Source organism: Clarias gariepinus, chromosome 14 (genome assembly GCF_024256425.1).
Source record: "Clarias gariepinus isolate MV-2021 ecotype Netherlands chromosome 14, CGAR_prim_01v2, whole genome shotgun sequence".
In the NCBI taxonomy this organism is placed as follows: Eukaryota; Metazoa; Chordata; class Actinopteri; order Siluriformes; family Clariidae; genus Clarias; species Clarias gariepinus.
Genome location: NC_071113.1, coordinates 21,465,262 through 21,482,727, shown reverse-complemented (window position 1 = coordinate 21,482,727; position 17,466 = coordinate 21,465,262). Strand labels below are relative to the sequence as shown.

Below are 17,466 nucleotides of genomic sequence, written 5' to 3'. Positions count from 1 at the left end.
CTGGCCCTTATGATTGTCTCAGTATCAAGGGACACGGTGAGGTCATCAGTGATGTGTACACTGAGAAACGTGAGGTTTTGACTCTTTCCAAAGCAGCTCCCTTGATATGTAGTGGTAGCTCAGGGGTAAATCATGTGTTAAACTCCAGCATTTCCAAGTTATCACATGATCAAGGCCCTTAACTCTCAACTGCCCAGATGTATCATGAGATAAATGTAAGTCGCTCTGGATAAGGATGTCTGCCAAATGTCGTAAATTTGTATGGGCGTGTGAGCTCTGTTCTGGGATTTCCTGTAGTCCACTATCTTTTCCTTTGTTTTGCTGATTTTAAGAGAGAGATCATTGTCATGGTACTGTTGTGACACACTTACATTTAGGCTCTTGGCAGACGCTCTTATCTAAAGTGACTTACATAAGTGCTCTGAAGTTTCCAACATTAAATATATCCTTACACTGGTTCATTAAGTTATTATAAAAAAGTACCAGCAATAAATTTTGTGGGTGGTGATGGTTGGGGGGGTCAAAACACATCTTACTGTATGTTCTCTCTGTATAAGAAAAAAACAAGCCATATCCCAGTATTATGATTGTAACAAGAAGATATAACAAGATATAAAAGAGCAGCACCTTATCCTGGTCAGGGTGATGGTGGATTAGAAACCTATCCCAAGATAACTGTGTGTGAGGCAGAGTGGCTTTTTTCTTGAGACATTTGGGACATTGTTGTCACATGGACACAATGACCACATTATTTCATAAGTTCTTGCAACTGCTTCAGAGTTGCTGTAGGCCTCTTGGTAGCCTCTCTGAACATTTTCCTCCTGGCTTTTTCATCCAGGTTGGAGTCTTGAGTATGATAATATACTTCACTGTGCTTCTACGCATTGATAAAGCCTTTGAATTATTTGTGCATCCATCTCCTAATTTGTGCCCGTGCAAAACTTTAAGTGACGATCTTTCGACAGTGCCTTGCCACCCATAGTTGATTGTTTGCTTCAGTTGCACTACGAGTTAACTAAAATTACATTAAAATGTAAAAAAATTAATAACATTGCTGATTACAGCTGAAAATCAAAAGGCTTTGTGTGCCATGGAGAATTTGATAAACCTGATTGAGTTTACAAGTCATTTTAAAAGGGGGTGATCAGTGATTCTGATTTTTTTTTCTGCCTTGTTGGTGTTATCGCTTTCACTTGGATGTTAAAAGTTGCAGTGAGTAAATACTCACTTTCTCATTCATCGACTATACCGCTTTATCCTGTATACAGAACTCACAGGGGCCTGGAGTCTGTCCCAGGAGACTTAAGGCACAAGGCCGGTGGACAAGGTGCCACGCGCAACAGGCAATTTGGGGAACACCTAATCTGCATGGGTTTTTTTTGTTTGTTTGTTTTTTGCAAGGAAAAAAGTATACATTACTTCTTAAGGATGTTTTAAATGAACGCCTTTAACATGGAGGACAGGCCCAGACACATCAAAATGTCTCTCACAAAGTTTTTTTTTTTTCTCTCTTTTTGTTTGTACCTTTACAAATACCGCCTTATTATTGTCTTGGATATTCAGAGCCAATTTTCCATTTACTTTATCCAATAGAAAAACATAACGTTAACTTGTTCGGCCTCACAGTGAGGACACGTCAGTATGCGTCATAGAAGAGAAAACCGTCGCTGCATACGTCATCAGACGGCGCCGCCTGGATATGCTAAGTGTTTATTTACTTAGCTAATTTCTAAAGGTGTATAGAGCGTAATGGAAGTAAACAAGGATGAAGCTGAACGGTGCATCGATATCGCAATCGAAGCGTTAAAGAGTGACGATGTTGATAAAGCGAAACGGTTTTTAGAGAAAGCACAGAGACTGTTTCCGACGGACAAGGCGGACGGTAAGCAGTGATAAGCCGACTAGCTGCTCTCACATATCCGCTTAGCTTTAGGCTAACGTTTCATATCACATAAGAGTCACCCATTGCATTTGTCACGATGTATTTATTACATGCCTGTTATGATAGTCAAAGGAAGTCTTAGAAGTACGCCTCATGTCATTGCTAACTGTATCTATATTTAGCCTGTGTTTTGGGTTTTGACTTTGTGTGTGTGTGTGTGCGTGTGCATCAGGTGAAAAGTATCACAAGTGCCATATTATACTCTGATCAGACCTAGGATTTGTTCTTACTGTATTGTAAAATTGTTTATTATTTGTCTTGTAATTTGTTCTAATCCCAGTTTCATCATGATCATTTCATGATCATTTCATCATGGGCCAGGGGTAGCTCAGTGGTTAAGGCATTGGATTACGGTTCGGAAGGGTTTGAATGACAACCACCAAGTTGCCACTGTTGGGCCCTTGAGCAAGGCCCTTAACCCTCAACTACTCAGATGTATAATGAGATAAAAATGTAAGTCGCTCTGGATAAGAGCGTCTGCCAAATGCCTAAATGTAAATGTAAATGTAAATGATGCTGATGATGATGTTGTTGTTGTTAGTCTTTCGGCTGCTCCTATCGAGGGGTCACCACAACAACTTGGCACAGGTTTTACACCCTTTCTGACACAACCATCCCATTTTATCCGGGCTCAGGACTGGCACTGCATCCAGTGACTGGGGTTTGGGCATTGACACAGGCCTTCCACATGGCAGACGACAGACCTGCCACTAAGCCACCGATGCCTGATGATGATGTATAAGTCTCAAATAACTATAATACATTCAAGGATTAAAACCAACACATGCATTCCATCACTTTTAATATTCGTGTTGGTGTGGTGGCGTTATCATGGGCTAGAGAAATCATTTAATAGTGCTGAGAAGCTGGAAGGTGTGGGAAATCCACTAATGACACAAACACACCCAGGAATTGGGAACATTTAATATCTTTTAAGGCTTTCCCTACTTGCCCACCGATCCGGAACAATCCTACTAGCCTAGTATAAATAAATGTCCAGCTGTGCTGGGCTTTTGTGGGTTTTTGTTTGATGTAATACAGCCGAGTCTAATACTTATAAACTTTTGCACAGCTTAATTTACTAGGATGAGAACGAGATCCTGATGGTTTAAAATTTCCGGGAATTACTATAGTCGGAATTAATAATGTAGCTAGGACTGCTTAAAGCAAGGACAGGGCAATATAATGCATCATGATGTGCTGTTCTATGGAATATCAATATCATCTCAGAGATTTTCGTTGTTCCTCTCCGCCAAAAAATTTAAAATAAATCACCAATAATATGCACCCACTATTTCATTGCCTCTTGATTGCCTTTATTTTCAGCATGAAATTTTTTGTTGTTGTTGTAAATGCTGGGTTAAAATCCTCTGAAGCCATAATGGCCCTCGTTATGTATAGTTACATTTACAGCCACCATTTTTCCAGAGAAACAGACATTTTATGTCATTATCCATCTGAGCCTTCCTTAAAGGCCTAACAGTGGTAGCTTGGTGGTGCTGTGGTTTGAACCCTGGCCCTTCTGTTGATAGTCCAATGACATATATGCCAGCATATCGTTGCAATATGCCAGGATGCCAGTATAACATTATATGATGTAATGTGGAAGTTTGTGCTACAAACAGTTCCCCATTTCACACACCGTTACTTTTAGCGCTTGTATGACGTCTAAATGCTTCGGTTTGTTTCCAGATAGTGTTTTTTTTTTTTCTTTTAGTCGTTCTATATGATCATTTTTGTAATTGATTGCTAGTATTCACTTACTTTTACTTTTGATGTTTGCAGCATTATTGGAGTCTCTGCAGCAGAATGGACACGCGCCCACTCACAGCGGTTCTGCAGGAGACAGCGATGGTCAAGAGGAAAACCGGACTGGTGCTAAAAATCACAGTGCTGCAGAGGAGAAGAGATCCGAATCAGCCAAAGCATACACTACAGAACAAGTAGCTGCTGTGAAAAGGTATGGGTAGTGCTTTGTAGGCCTGGGTAGTGTAGTTAATTAAAAATCTAGTGAAACTGACATTCAGAACCGCAAATCAACTTAATTTTGCTCATTATTATTATTATTTTTTTATTTTTTATTTTTTTTATAAACCTGTTAATACTTTAAAAAAAATCTGTAACTTTCACCCACTCTATTTGTTCATGTACTGTCCCCTATAAAATCCTACCACATGTGTAATCACATGACTCCACCCTGTCCAGTCTGTGACATAGAAGTGACATAACGAAGAACTCTTTCATTCAGGGGAAAAAAATCTCAACCTAAATAATTGAGTATATTTACAATACAAACCTTGTCAATAATGGGGGGGTCATTCATTAAACATAATTAAAAAAATTTTGTTAATTGTGATAATGGTTCAATATACAAGTGGATTGTAGCATTGAATTTCACACCTCGCAGACAGCATTTTAATTCCTATTTCATATATCCATGTTGATCCAATAAGACAGAGTGACCACTAGTATTAAGGTTTTCTTATATTTATGATGAGTTATATTGCAGCTTTATGTGTTCTGTGCCTCTGTTTTAAATAAAATGGGTTAAAAAAGAATTATACCACCTGCATGAAATCCACTTAATCTCTGAAAACAGTTAACCAGCATATGATGAGGAATAATCTTTATCATGTTCCCTGAATAAACCAGCCATGTTTGGCCAACCCACATGTAAAGAGGAGGAGTAGTTTCCTCAAATTTCTGTAAAAGGAGATGTATTTCCACTGAAGCTTTGCAGTAAACTTGAACACACACAAAAATTCATGTTCATCAGCACAGATTTATTTTTATTTTTTTTCACATTGTAATGAGTCATAAAAACCAAAATGTGATGTGTATATATAATATACAACGGTTTGTTAATCTTAGTCTTAATCGTAGGGATGCTTTCGAACTGGTGAAAGTCTTATGGAGCGAGATCAGAACTATAGGAAGGCTGCTTTGCGCTTCAAAAAGCAGTTCTTACAGAGTGTCCATGGTGTGGATAGCAGTATGCGGACATGTGTTGTCATGCAAGATCACGACACACTTGAATAGCAGTCCTCTGCATTTAATCCGAAGTTCAGGCTTTAATAAGCATCTCACTGTAATGAGCACTGCTGATTGTTTAACCCTTTTCTTGATATCGTTCTGATAATGACTCTTGAGACTCCCAGAAAACTGTACGTATCAATTTTTCAGCTGATGGTTGAGTTTTGAACTTCTTCTTGATCAGCAGTTAAGGATGTTTCCGTTCCATACTCTGCCATTTACTCTCATGTTCGTAGTGATGAATCCGTGTCTCAACACCAGTAATGATTCTCTTTAAGAAAGTTTCATCTTCCTTAGCGTATCGGTCCAAATTCTGTTTGCAAAAATACAAACACAAAAAAACAAATCACTGCATGCTGCTCTACTTTTATGCAAATCAAAAGTGGAGCATCCCTTTTTGCTCGCACCGCAGTTACAAATAAACTGATGTAACTTGTTTACACCTGCAGTTTACAGCAGTGACTAGGGAGACAGTAGCCTTGAATGGAAAGCACTGATAAAACCAACAGTGCGGCCAACAGAAGTTTTAACATAAACGGAGTGCGTATCAGTTCTGACACTCATATTTTAGTGTTGATAATATTAGCTAGTTAATGATTCCCGCAGACGATGGACGCAACACCTGCCTTTGCCCTGACGTCAATGGTGTTCTGTCCTTCGCAGGATAAAACAATGTAAAAACTACTACGAGATTCTGGGGGTGCAGAAAGACGCATCAGACGATGATCTCAAAAAGGCATATAGGAAACTGGCGCTGAAGTTTCACCCTGATAAGAACCACGCACCTGGTGCAACAGAAGCCTTTAAAGGTGAGCTCTATGTTTTAATTATATTGCTTATTTATATTGGACTTCTACATTATACATCCGCCTTCACTGTTTTTTAATGTGACGGAAGTGTTCATCTTAACATACCACCGTTCCAGATGTTTTCATATTGTGTTTGGATGCTAACTGTATTGCGTTGTGTAGCTATCGGAAACGCGTACGCCGTCTTGTCCAACGTGGAGAAAAGGCGTCACTACGATCAGTACGGCGAGGTGAAAAGCTGCGCTGCCACCCGACGGCGCTCAGAGCGAGACTTCCAGCCTGATATCTCCCCAGAGGATCTGTTTAACATGTTCTTCGGAGGAGGCTTTCCCTCTAGTGAGTGTCTGCACTGTATTTCTCGGCTTTTTGTATCTCCTCAACTCCCTCACGTTGGCGTAGGGCATAATGAAAAGCCAACCAGTGATTTGAATATTTAAATATCATAATGTGACGAGGATTAACCACATGTTTGTATCTCTTGTACAAGCTATAGTAAAATACTCATTTGTTTTTCTTTTCAGTCAATTTAGGAAGTGATGTTATTTCTTAAATGCTAGTAAAAGCTTGTCCTATACTTATGTGGATTTATTTGATGTCACGTTGTGTTCTCAGGTCATTTCAGCCATCAGCGTGGCGCAAGAAGGGAAGAAAGAGGTGTAAGTATAGTATCCTTAAATAGCCTCTATAAAGCATGAAAGGATTTGAAGCTTTGAATCTACAAATTTGGTATATTATGTTGTTTTATTGATTTCTATGCAAAATTAAAAATTATTCAGTTATATGAGTGAATATCATTGTAATTAGCTGACAAATAAAACAACTAATAAATATCTAGTCTTGTATACAGCCCACACAATATGTCCAGATGATTGTAGATACCTGAGAAGCATGTACTTTGTTAAAAATCCCACTTTGCTGTTTTAATTACCCTCACTCTTCTGCGACGGTTTTTCACTAGATTTTAGAAGTGCACTTACAAGGTATAGGAAAAAAGTTCCTATCCACTCTAACCGAAAGCTTCAAAATAAAATACAAAGGCAGCATGGTGCGTTGTGTTTAGGACCGTTTCCTAACACATTCAGGTTTCCTTCCACAATCCAAAGACATGCAGAAATGGAATAATTAGCCGTAGTTTGAGAGTGTGTGTGTGCATGTGTGCCCTGTGATGGAGTGGCATCCTGTCCAAGGTGTACCCCATTTAATACCCATCGTCTCCTGGGACAGCCTACAGGCTTCCTGTAACCATGTACAGAAAATTTTTTGTAGAGTGGAAAAAAAAGCGGTGTTTTGTGGACTGTAACACTCATATGCACTTGTTAAACAACCCAGACTAGATTTATTTCCCCTTATAATAACCTGTTATAATAACCTTTATCCATCTGGGAAGGCTTTCCACTAGATTCCTAGTGGCCTAGTCCTAGTGGGAAGGCTTTCCACTAGAAAAAGCGGTGTTTTGTGGACTGTAACACTCATATGCACTTGTTAAACAACCCAGACTAGATTTATTTCCCCTTATAATAACCTGTTATAATAACCTTTATCCATCTGGGAAGGCTTTCCACTAGATTCCAGAAGACTGGAATCTTGTTGCATACAAAGCCATTCTGTGTAACTCTGTAAAGAAGATTGCACACTTATGGATGAAGTAGTCAGGTGTCCACATACTGGTGGAAATATAGTGGACAACAGAAGGGTTTTTGTTCGTACAGGAATCTTGTAAAACTGTTGCTTCCCCTCCGTACTTTTTCTTGGAATCACATGTTTTTATTAAAACATTTAAGGCTTGGGCACCAATTCACTGAGGGAATTGCTTTGGTTTGCAGTTGCTTCCCCTTGCTGTTATTGTTGACAGACATCATCATGGCAGTATGCTGTACTTAAAACCTTTGGCACATTTTGAACAGTAGAGGGCAGCAGTAAGCTCTGTACACTGTAGTGTGAGTGGAGTCATGTTGACTGTTACATAAACCTGGTTAGCACAAATAATTCACCATCCTTTGCTGTCTGTTTTATGATTATACATGAGTTTTGTTTTGTACCATTACTTAGTAATTTAATTTTAAAACTAATAAAGTTTATTCTTTAACCTTAGATGTTTTTCTCTGTATTTGGCTTTACCTTTGGCTAAGTTAAGTTCTGACCAGCATGAGGGATGTTTTATATCTTTTTTTTTTTTTGTAGGAAATGTATTTATTTATTTTATTTTATTTTTTGCAGGGTGGCCTGGGTTTTTTCATCCAGATCATGCCCATCCTCATCCTTGTACTCGTGTCCACTCTTAGTCAGATGATGGTGACTGAACCTCCTTATAGTCTCAGCTACAGACCGTAAGTTCACATGCACACACACACACACACGCACGCACACACCCACATATAAACGCACACTCACACATATACACACACAAACGCACGAACATACAAAGATTTTTGTTTGTTCATTGGCTGAAAAATGACATTATATAATCACTAGTCACTTCAGTAGATACAGCACTTTTAACTTCAGAACTGCATTAATTCTTCGTGGCACAGATTCAGTAAGGTGCTGGAAACATTCGTTAGAGGTTGTGCTCCATAATGACACGACAGCATTACGCAGTTTGTCGGCTGCACATCCACGTTGCGAATCTAGCCTTGTGACATTGCACGCTATCCTGTGAACATGAAGGGATGGAGTTGGAGCAACAGTACTCAGGTAAGCTGTGACATTTAAACAATGCTCAATTATTCCTAAGGGGCCTAAATTGTGCCATGAAAATATTCCTCACACTATTACACCATCACCAGCCTGAACCATTGATACAAAATCTTCTTCTACCATATGAATGTCGCAGCAGAAGTCAAGCCTCATAAGACCAGGCAACATTTTTCCAATGTTCTATCGTCCAATTTTGGTGAGCACATGTGAATTGTAGCCTGAAGTTTCTGTTATTAGTTGACAGGGGTAGCACCTGGTGGCGTGTTCTGCTCCTGTAGCTCGTCTGCTTCAAGGTTTGACATGATGTGTGTTTAGAGATGCTTTTTTGCACACCAAGGTTATAACGAGATGTTATTTGAGTTACTGTTGCCTTTCTGTCAGCGCAAACCAGTTCTTTCCCATTCTGAAACTCGGTTTGAACTTGCAGTTCATCATGACCGTGTATTTAACCCCAAAGATCCACTTTGTGTTAAAAGACCTAGCACCTTTAAGCTATTAAAATAACTGAAACAACATTGTTATAACATTTTTACCCCATTGTTAAAAGCTGTTAGCAAGTTTACTCATTATTTCATATCTAAAAGGAGAACTTGTTCAGTATTAGATTGTGTTGCTTATACTTCTTCAGGCTTTACTTTAAAAAATACATTTTAAAACATATTCTCTATATCAGCAATGTCTTTATTATTGATGTGAGCATTTAAAAAGCGACAGAAATCTGCCCTAGTTGCTTCAGTGTCTGATGTAAAGCAGGAGTTAAAGGCTTATTGATCCAGACTGTTCACTCTGTAAAGGTATGCTGAGACCCATGTTGACGTCATGGGTGTGTGGACATGTAGTACTATTAGATAATCCAGCTGTTCTGTGCTGATGCCACATCACTGAACAGACTGTTAATCAATAGCTAATCGTATTCATGTAAAGACAAGCTTGTTCCAGCTCCAGCAGACACGACCGATTCTGCTTTTCGGGCAAAAAAAAAAATCTCAGCAACATAGTCTGTATGATATTTAAATAGTCTTTGGATGCAAATGGGTCTTTTAGCATAAGTATTGACACACAGTGTTTACACTGAATAGACATTTGTTTTCTTAGAGAAGGTAGAGAAGAACTGATGCATGCACACATCATGTTTGACGGAACAGTAAAAGCTGTTATTTAGTTTGGATAAATTGCGGCTAAAGTAGTTGAACAGATATGAATCTGTATGGCTCCGCTAAAGAATGGAGCGTTTATATAATACAATTAGGCACATATGCAGAAAGATATTTACCAATTGGAGCTTTTTATTTTTATTCCTGAAGTATCCACATACCAAACCCACAACTTGGCAAGAATTAACAGCACTTTGTCTCTTCAGTGTTATTAAAATTGCAGTTAGATTTGTTTACATAATTTTTGTATCATTCTAGAAGTAAATATAGTTTTATGATCAAATGTATGCACCAAAATGTGTTAATGTTTTAAGTATATAAGATTTTATTATTATTATCATCATCACTCTTTTTATTATTATTATTTGATTTTTTATTACTACTTTGCGGACTTTCCATTAGCAACTTTAAGAGCAACTCGTCCAAATATAGAATGAGAGGTTTGTTCTCAACAGAACTCCAGTAAGACAGCAGGACAGCAGCAGGACAGGATCGAGCCAGTTTTCTTTCAAGTTCAACTATAATTCTAAAAAGGGTGGAAAAGATTATTTGCTAGTCGGACTGCACCGTTTAATCAAAAAGTCATACTGTTATTATTGTGACACATATTTCAATTGCGATTTAAACTGTGATATTTACCTACTAATTGTACCATTTTTTTATTTAAACGTCAAATAACGGCACAATTTCATCTCATTAAGAGGATGTTTTCCAATGTTTATTTATCACTTCAATATTATAAAAAAAAAAACTATTTAAATTATTACTCTACATAAATTCCAAACTATTTATATATTATATGTAATAAACTGCAGCCTTTTGTGATTAATCACTTACACAGGTCCATATTATGATCTAGATTTTTGTACAATTAATTTTGCAGCCTATGGCCTCGCACCTCCAGAGTTGAGGGTTCGATTCCCCTCTCGGGTCTGTGTACATGGAATTTGCATGTTCTCTCCGTACTTGATGAGTTTCCTCAGTCCAGAGACATACACAATTTGAAACGCCAATTAACCTAATCTGTGTGTGTCCGTCCAGGGTTGACACTGGCTCCTAGGCTCCTAGCTACATAGGCTCCAGGCCCCCCGTGACCCCGTACACAGGATAAAGCAGTATAGATGATGAGTGAGTGAGTGAGTGAGTGTGCAGCACTAATTGTAGCTACCTGTCTCTGGGACAGTTGACTCTCGCACTGAACAAAGATCAGCCTGCTAAAAGTTGGGTCTATTTCCATCTAAATAGAAAGGAAAAGGGAAAGGTATAAAAATGCCACCACATTTTGGTGCATACATGAGTATGCTGCTTTTGTTCTTAGCTGGGCCCTCACTAGCAGTCTTTAACTAAAACCTCATGTCCTATTCCTCAGTCAGACCACCCTGAGTGATAACGATGGCGCAAGATAGAGACCCTCAGCAGCGCGGGCTGAGTTGGGACACAGTCTAACCCGAAAACGTGCTCTCCCTGCTCGTTCCTTTGACCCTCACTGCCTATCTCACACAATTTATCTTGAAAAAAAAGTGTTTCAGAGACTTCAACCTTCCCTATATCTTAATCTCTTCCTGACTGAGTAAAGCAGATGAACGAATAGTAAAAAGTCCAGTTGTGTTGATTTTATACTGCTAGATGATTCATCGATCTGGATACTGTCACTTAAAAGCTGCAGGTTTAACTACGACTCAGCTGTAGATTCACATGTGATCAGTTTCTCTGGTTTAATTTCACATTTTGTTCTGCATTTCAGTTCTGTAGGTCACACGCAGAAGCGGGTAACTGAGACCCTGCGCGTGCCGTACTACGTGAGCGAGCGCTTCAGTAAGGAGTACAGCGGCTTGAATCTGAGGCAGGTGGAGCGCAGCGTAGAGGATGACTACATCTCCAATCTCCGCAACAACTGCTGGAAGGAAAAACAACAAAGTACGCTCTGCCCACAAACGCTCTAAATCTTTTCACCATTTCTCAATACGTTCTCAGACATCCAATTTTATAAATGAATCGGATTTTAGCCAGTTGATGGATCTCCAGTTTTCCAGTCAGAACTTTGTTCTCTTACTTGCATAACATGCTAATCTGAAGGCATTGGTTGATCTGTGATCTTAAATGCTATCAGCTTAAACATTCAGTGCAATGCACTTAAGAGTGGATGACTTTTTAAATAATATCTTAGTAACAAGCATGGTCCTGTACTATATTTTTTCTAGTCACCTTTCACACTTCTAAAGTTTCTCAATTGCGTCCAGGCCGCTTTCTTTAAAATAAGCTATAGGAAAGGTGTATTGATAAACAACATTTTATAGATTAAATATGATGAAAAATTGCTGAAAAATCAACACAATATATACAGTAGGGTGCCCTGGATGTGAATATAAAGGCAGAAATTAATTTAAAAGTTAAAATTACAGCAAATTATCTTCCCATCCTTTGTGTACACACTGAATGCTGAATGTTTCCCTTTTTTTTATTATTTTATTAATATATTAGAAATTATATTATATGTATAGAATATTTTATCATGTAGTGTGACAATTGAATGAAGATAACGCCAAAGAAAAAAGTTTAGTAGCGTTTGGTCTGGCTCTGTTCGATCTTCTGTTCCATCTTGTGTCTGAAAAAAGAGAAATATCACATTTAATATAGGGGAAAAATGACCGATACAATAATATACATACATGAAGTAGAAAGTATTCCAATAAACATCTAATATTTGCCGTAGGTACAAGTGTGATTACCTGAAATGTCATATAAGAAGGTTCTCAGTTATTCAACTACAAGCCCAATAATAGCAATTAATCCCACAGATGTTTGCAGAAAATCCAAATTATAATGGAAATATTTTAAAAATAAATGAGTAAATACTTATCATATACACTAGTATGTAATATAAACTCTTCAGTTGTATTAATGTGAATTCTGCTTCTTTTCAGTGAGCAAGTGCAATTAGAGAATTTTCCCAATAAGAGGCAACACTTTTACTGTCAAATGACTCACTGCTGTTTTTCAAAAGCAGCGAAAGTGCCTGAATTTTAAAATAGTATTGTACTCTGCATAGTATTTTTGGAAAAGTTAAAGGTCCCATATATAATTATTTCTTTAACAAGTTAACATAGCTCTCAAAGTGTGTCTGTTAGTACTCCATCTGAAATACTCGTCAGATAATGCATCTTCTTCTCAAACATTCATACCTTTATTTCACTCTTCTTCCAAAGAGCCAGTCCACTGTATATGTGAATGAGCAACTGCTGAGCCACGCCTCTCCAGAGAACAGCAGCAGGCCTGGGGCGGAAATTTTACTTGTCACGTACGCAAACTATACACAGTATGATAGACAGTTAAATGTTTTTCATGATCTAAAATAAAAAGATAGAGAGATAGAGATTATATCTAGACTAAAGATAAAAAGGTAAAAATGTAGGTTGTAATATGTAAAGTTACATAATACAATAGAATTAGAATGTTGATATATAAAAATATATAAATTACACAGGATGTACAGAACGTGCAAAGCGTAATTGTAAACTGAGAGGTATAAAAATTTTAAAGTTTAGAAGTGTAAAAATATGGTGTGAGTATCTTCTCATAGAAGTTCACAATAAGAGAAAAATCTAATTGGCCAGTACAAGTGAAAAAAAAATTAAATGTAAAACCAGTGATGGGAAACAGACCTAATACTAACCTAATAAATAAGGTCTGGCGAAATGCGTGTGAATTTCACTTGGTTTCCTGACTCAGCACTTATACAGTTATCACGTAACTGTCCCTGTTCGTCCTCCAGACAAAGCCACACAACCACAAATCGTTTCCTCCTGTTGTGTTGTTTGGGTTTTTGGTTATTTCTCCACAAGCGTGCACGTCATACAGTATAACGATGAATCACAATTGCCATAGGCCGGTTAGAACAGGTTTCTTAATTCACTGGCATTCTGACTCACAATTTGCGTCTTTTACAGTCTTGCTTCATCGTCGTAAATCGGAGTATTCCTCAGAAAGGACTTCTGTCTGTCTTTTAATTTATGTATCGAAATGTTTGTATTTCAGTAATTGGAACCCGGTGGTAGGACAGTTGCTGTGTATCAGCTCTGCTTTGTCAGTATTGCTGGTGTGCAAACACAGCCCCTATTGATCTTGTATCAAATTGAATAAAGGTTTCACAGGTGTTTTTTATTATTATATTTTTTTTTACATATGGATGTGATGTGATGGGGAGGGGAAGTTGTCGTAATGATTTGTTCCACTTTGCAAGTCTGAAAAGAAAAACGTTTAAATGAAATGCATCGCAATGCAGAAGTTGTATATCATGTTCATGTGTGTATGCCCACAGAGGAGGGTTTGCTGTACCGTGCACGCTATTTTGGTGACACTGACCTATATCAGAGAGCTCAGAAAATGGCCACGCCCAGCTGCTCCAGACTGGCCGACGTTCAGACTTATGTCCACTGAAAAACCAACATGATCATGGAAGGTGAGGAGAAGCAAATGTAAAATATTTTTTATATAATTAATTATTTTAACCATAATTTAATATCATTGTGTAATAAATAATAATAATGATATATTATTAGTAATAATAATGATATATTATTATTAACAGTAATAAATAATACTAATGATATTAAGGTAAAAAAAAAGAGATTCTTTTTGTTGACAGATTGGTGTTAAACTCAGAACTGGTGTAATGCATTCCAATATGGTACGTTAATTAAGGACTCGTGTGCTTGGGCTTGTATTGTAGAAAAAAAATAATCAACCTTACAGTAGGTTGATCACCAGTACCACTCTAAAGATTCTATTTTATTCCTCATATAGAGCATCAATTTCTCAACAATTACACATTTGTTATACAGTTATAACTGAAAGATGTTGTGATATTAGCCATTTTATCGAAGACAGTTTGGTTCCTGGTATACTTGTGTTATAGCAATAATAAACAGTAATGTCTTACCAAGCATCTATGCGTTCTTTATGTCGAACCACAAAAAACTTACTGTTACAAAGCACTGACACTGGAGACTCCTTACCATAATTGGTGAATAAATGGTTAAAAATGTTTCACCGCATACTCGATTAGATCTGTTTCTTTGTTATTTTTGTAATATATTAATTATTGTGTGTAGGTTTTTATTAAAGAACAACAGAAAATGTGTTAGGGGAAGTGAGTAATAACAGCCTTGCAAATCTTTTTTTTTTCTTTCACAAATTAGCTGATACTGCGTGACTTTTATGGTTGATAATTCGACTGCTCTGTAGAAGTAGTACAGGGACTTACAGTACAGAGGTCACTTGCTGGTCCTATTTTAATTTACAAAAAAATCCCCAAAATGGGATGTTGTGGACTTGCAGGCCCGTCCAAAGGAAGACCACAAGCCACAAGTATATTATTTGGGATAGAGGGTACAATCTTATTGGTTAGAGGGAAAATCCCCAGGACTCTACCAGAGAGGCTGTATAGTTCTTTAGTTTAGTTAGTTTTCTTTTTAAACCAGTAAAGCAGCAGTAAGGTTAAGGCCACATTTTACTGCTTCAGTTTTATAAAAATCAGGCCCGTTGAAAGACGGAATGTTTATGTAGCACTTAAACGTTCTTAGCTGCATAATAGAACCGACTGGAGAAAAGGAGAGCAAACAGCAGTAGAGCAGCTCGGAATGTTTGTCAGTATTAACATGTTTGCAAAGTCCTCATCTGTCCGGTGTCCTCTTTCAGTCCCTTGTCAATGCTTTAGTGACATGCCAAGCATGACCTAGATTTGAGGTGGTCCATACATGGACCTTATCAGTTTGAGTGGACCACACACCTATACACACTGTGAGTGTCGCAGTCGTATCATTACGATTAGGATAATTTAATTTTGTTTTCTTTGTCTTTTTTTTAGGTGTAAAATTGCATCTTCCAAATAAAATGGTGGCCAGTCGGTGACATTCAGTCAAAGGAGAGAGAATCTGGGTTTGTGTGTGTGTCAGTCATCTGAGTTAAGGAAGAGGAATTTGTGAAGGAAAGGATTTCAGCCTTTTATAGACCTGAGATATACCTCTGTTAAGAAATCATCTAAGCTTGTATCTTTTTACGGATGTGAAATGCATTTAATTTCCTTCAGGCTGAAACTTGTGTATTTTTTTTATTTTATTTCCTCTCTCTCTCTTTCTTCATATAGTTTTTAGAAAATGAAAACTACGTATTAAATTATTAATTTATATAATTGTACATTTGAGATTTAGCTATGCAGGATTTAATTGATTAGGTCACACATTAAAGAAGCATTAACAGTGAATAATTGTTAAATAAGCACTCCATACTTGAACCTTTTATCTCTGTTACTAAAATTTACACCATTTCTGAAGTTAAATAGTATTTATTCAAAGATCAGGATTTTTTTTAAGTATGATATCACATATATATTTTAAAACTTTGCAATGCTGACTATCTGTAGCAGTGCTTCTCCTCAGAGATGATAACAGAACAATAAAATCTTTTGTGCCACTCTTCAACCTTAAAAGTTTGTGTGCTTTGTGTGTTTGTGTAGAGGAAGCGTGTATTGTGTGCACAGGGGTGTAACTGGTGGGCTCTGTGTGTGTCTCAGGAAGGGAGGGGAATGAGAATGCAAGTGAGAGTAGAACTTCGTGTGTATGTGCGCGATGTGTATGTGCGCGCACGCAGTTGAGTCATGTCAGATTTTGGCAGGCTGTGTGAGCTAAAACATGCAGTGGCTCACGTTCTCCAGCAGTCAGTAATCACGTCTAGATCATACCAGTCTCTGCTGGATCCGTGTTACTCATGTAGAGCTTTTTGTAACGTATATATTTTTCTCTCACGCTGCAGCCTTTGGGAAGTTTTTTTTTTTAATGAATCAACTCTTCATAAGAGTACAAACCTATACACTATCACACACATTGAGAACATGAAATTGTAATGTATTTGTTCTTGAAACCAAATCTCAGTAATGTATATTCACAGATAAAGGAAATGTTACAGCTTGAAATAGTCTTTATCCTCTTCAAACCTAATCCAAATGGGCTAGGTTTCCAACAAAAACATCTTAAAAGAAAATCAAGAGCGCAAGCATTACTGTGCTCTCTCTCTCTCTCTCTCTCTCTGTGCTTTCGGCAAACTGATCATTTAGTCATAAATAAGATATCTGAAGAATCACCCTCATTCTACATCAGCACTTATTCAAGAGTCCAGCATGAAATCAAACAGACTGAACTTTTAAAGAGATGCATTTTTATAAAGGTCATAAAACTCTGACGCAGTTAAAAAAAAATCACAGGATTCTTTTTTTTTAATGACTTTGCAGTGTTGCTTGTTCACAACTCCAGAGCCTCAGCACAATCCTGAACTCAACTTAGTGTCTGGGTTTCGTTTTATCAAATGCCTTAATTTTTGAGTTTTTCAGTAAAGATCGAGAGAGACAAGAATTTCGTCATCACAGCATTTGGACACGCTTTCCTCATATTCACATAAAATGTGAATTTTAACATTTATTTAGTTCATTAACAGTTTTTTAAGTTCATCTTTCTTGGGAATCACTACCTTAGAAAGCTTATTAAACCTCCTAAAACAACTCAGACTGAAACTGTTTAATGTCTCCAAACAGGAGGAAGTTTAGCACAAGAGTTATATGGAATAGTCCTCATAGGAGGATCTCGCACACAAGGATATGTAGCCAAGATCAAAGTTAAACGTCATCTCTATCAAGAGGCTAAGAAAAGACTTTATTCCCCCTCCCAAAAGGTAGTAAAGACATTTACACCCCTATCCAGAGCAACTTTTATTTCTCTCATTATACATCTGAGCAGTTGAGTGACCTTGCTCAAGGGTCCAACGGTGGCAACTTGGTGGT

General features: G+C 37.6%; 1 protein-coding gene across 1 annotated transcript; it reads left to right on the top strand.

Moving 5' to 3' along the window:
• Positions 1-1,681: 1,681 nt before the first annotated feature.
• Positions 1,682-16,114, top strand: dnajb12b (DnaJ heat shock protein family (Hsp40) member B12b). Its single transcript, XM_053511865.1, has 9 exons — positions 1,682-1,882; positions 3,728-3,902; positions 5,639-5,784; positions 5,947-6,120; positions 6,397-6,440; positions 8,002-8,111; positions 11,380-11,552; positions 13,954-14,094; positions 15,502-16,114. The coding sequence occupies exons 1-8, from the start codon at positions 1,750-1,752 to the stop codon at positions 14,070-14,072; spliced, it is 1,074 nt and encodes a 357-aa protein (XP_053367840.1). The 5' UTR covers positions 1,682-1,749; the 3' UTR covers positions 14,073-14,094; positions 15,502-16,114.
• Positions 16,115-17,466: the final 1,352 nt, after the last annotated feature.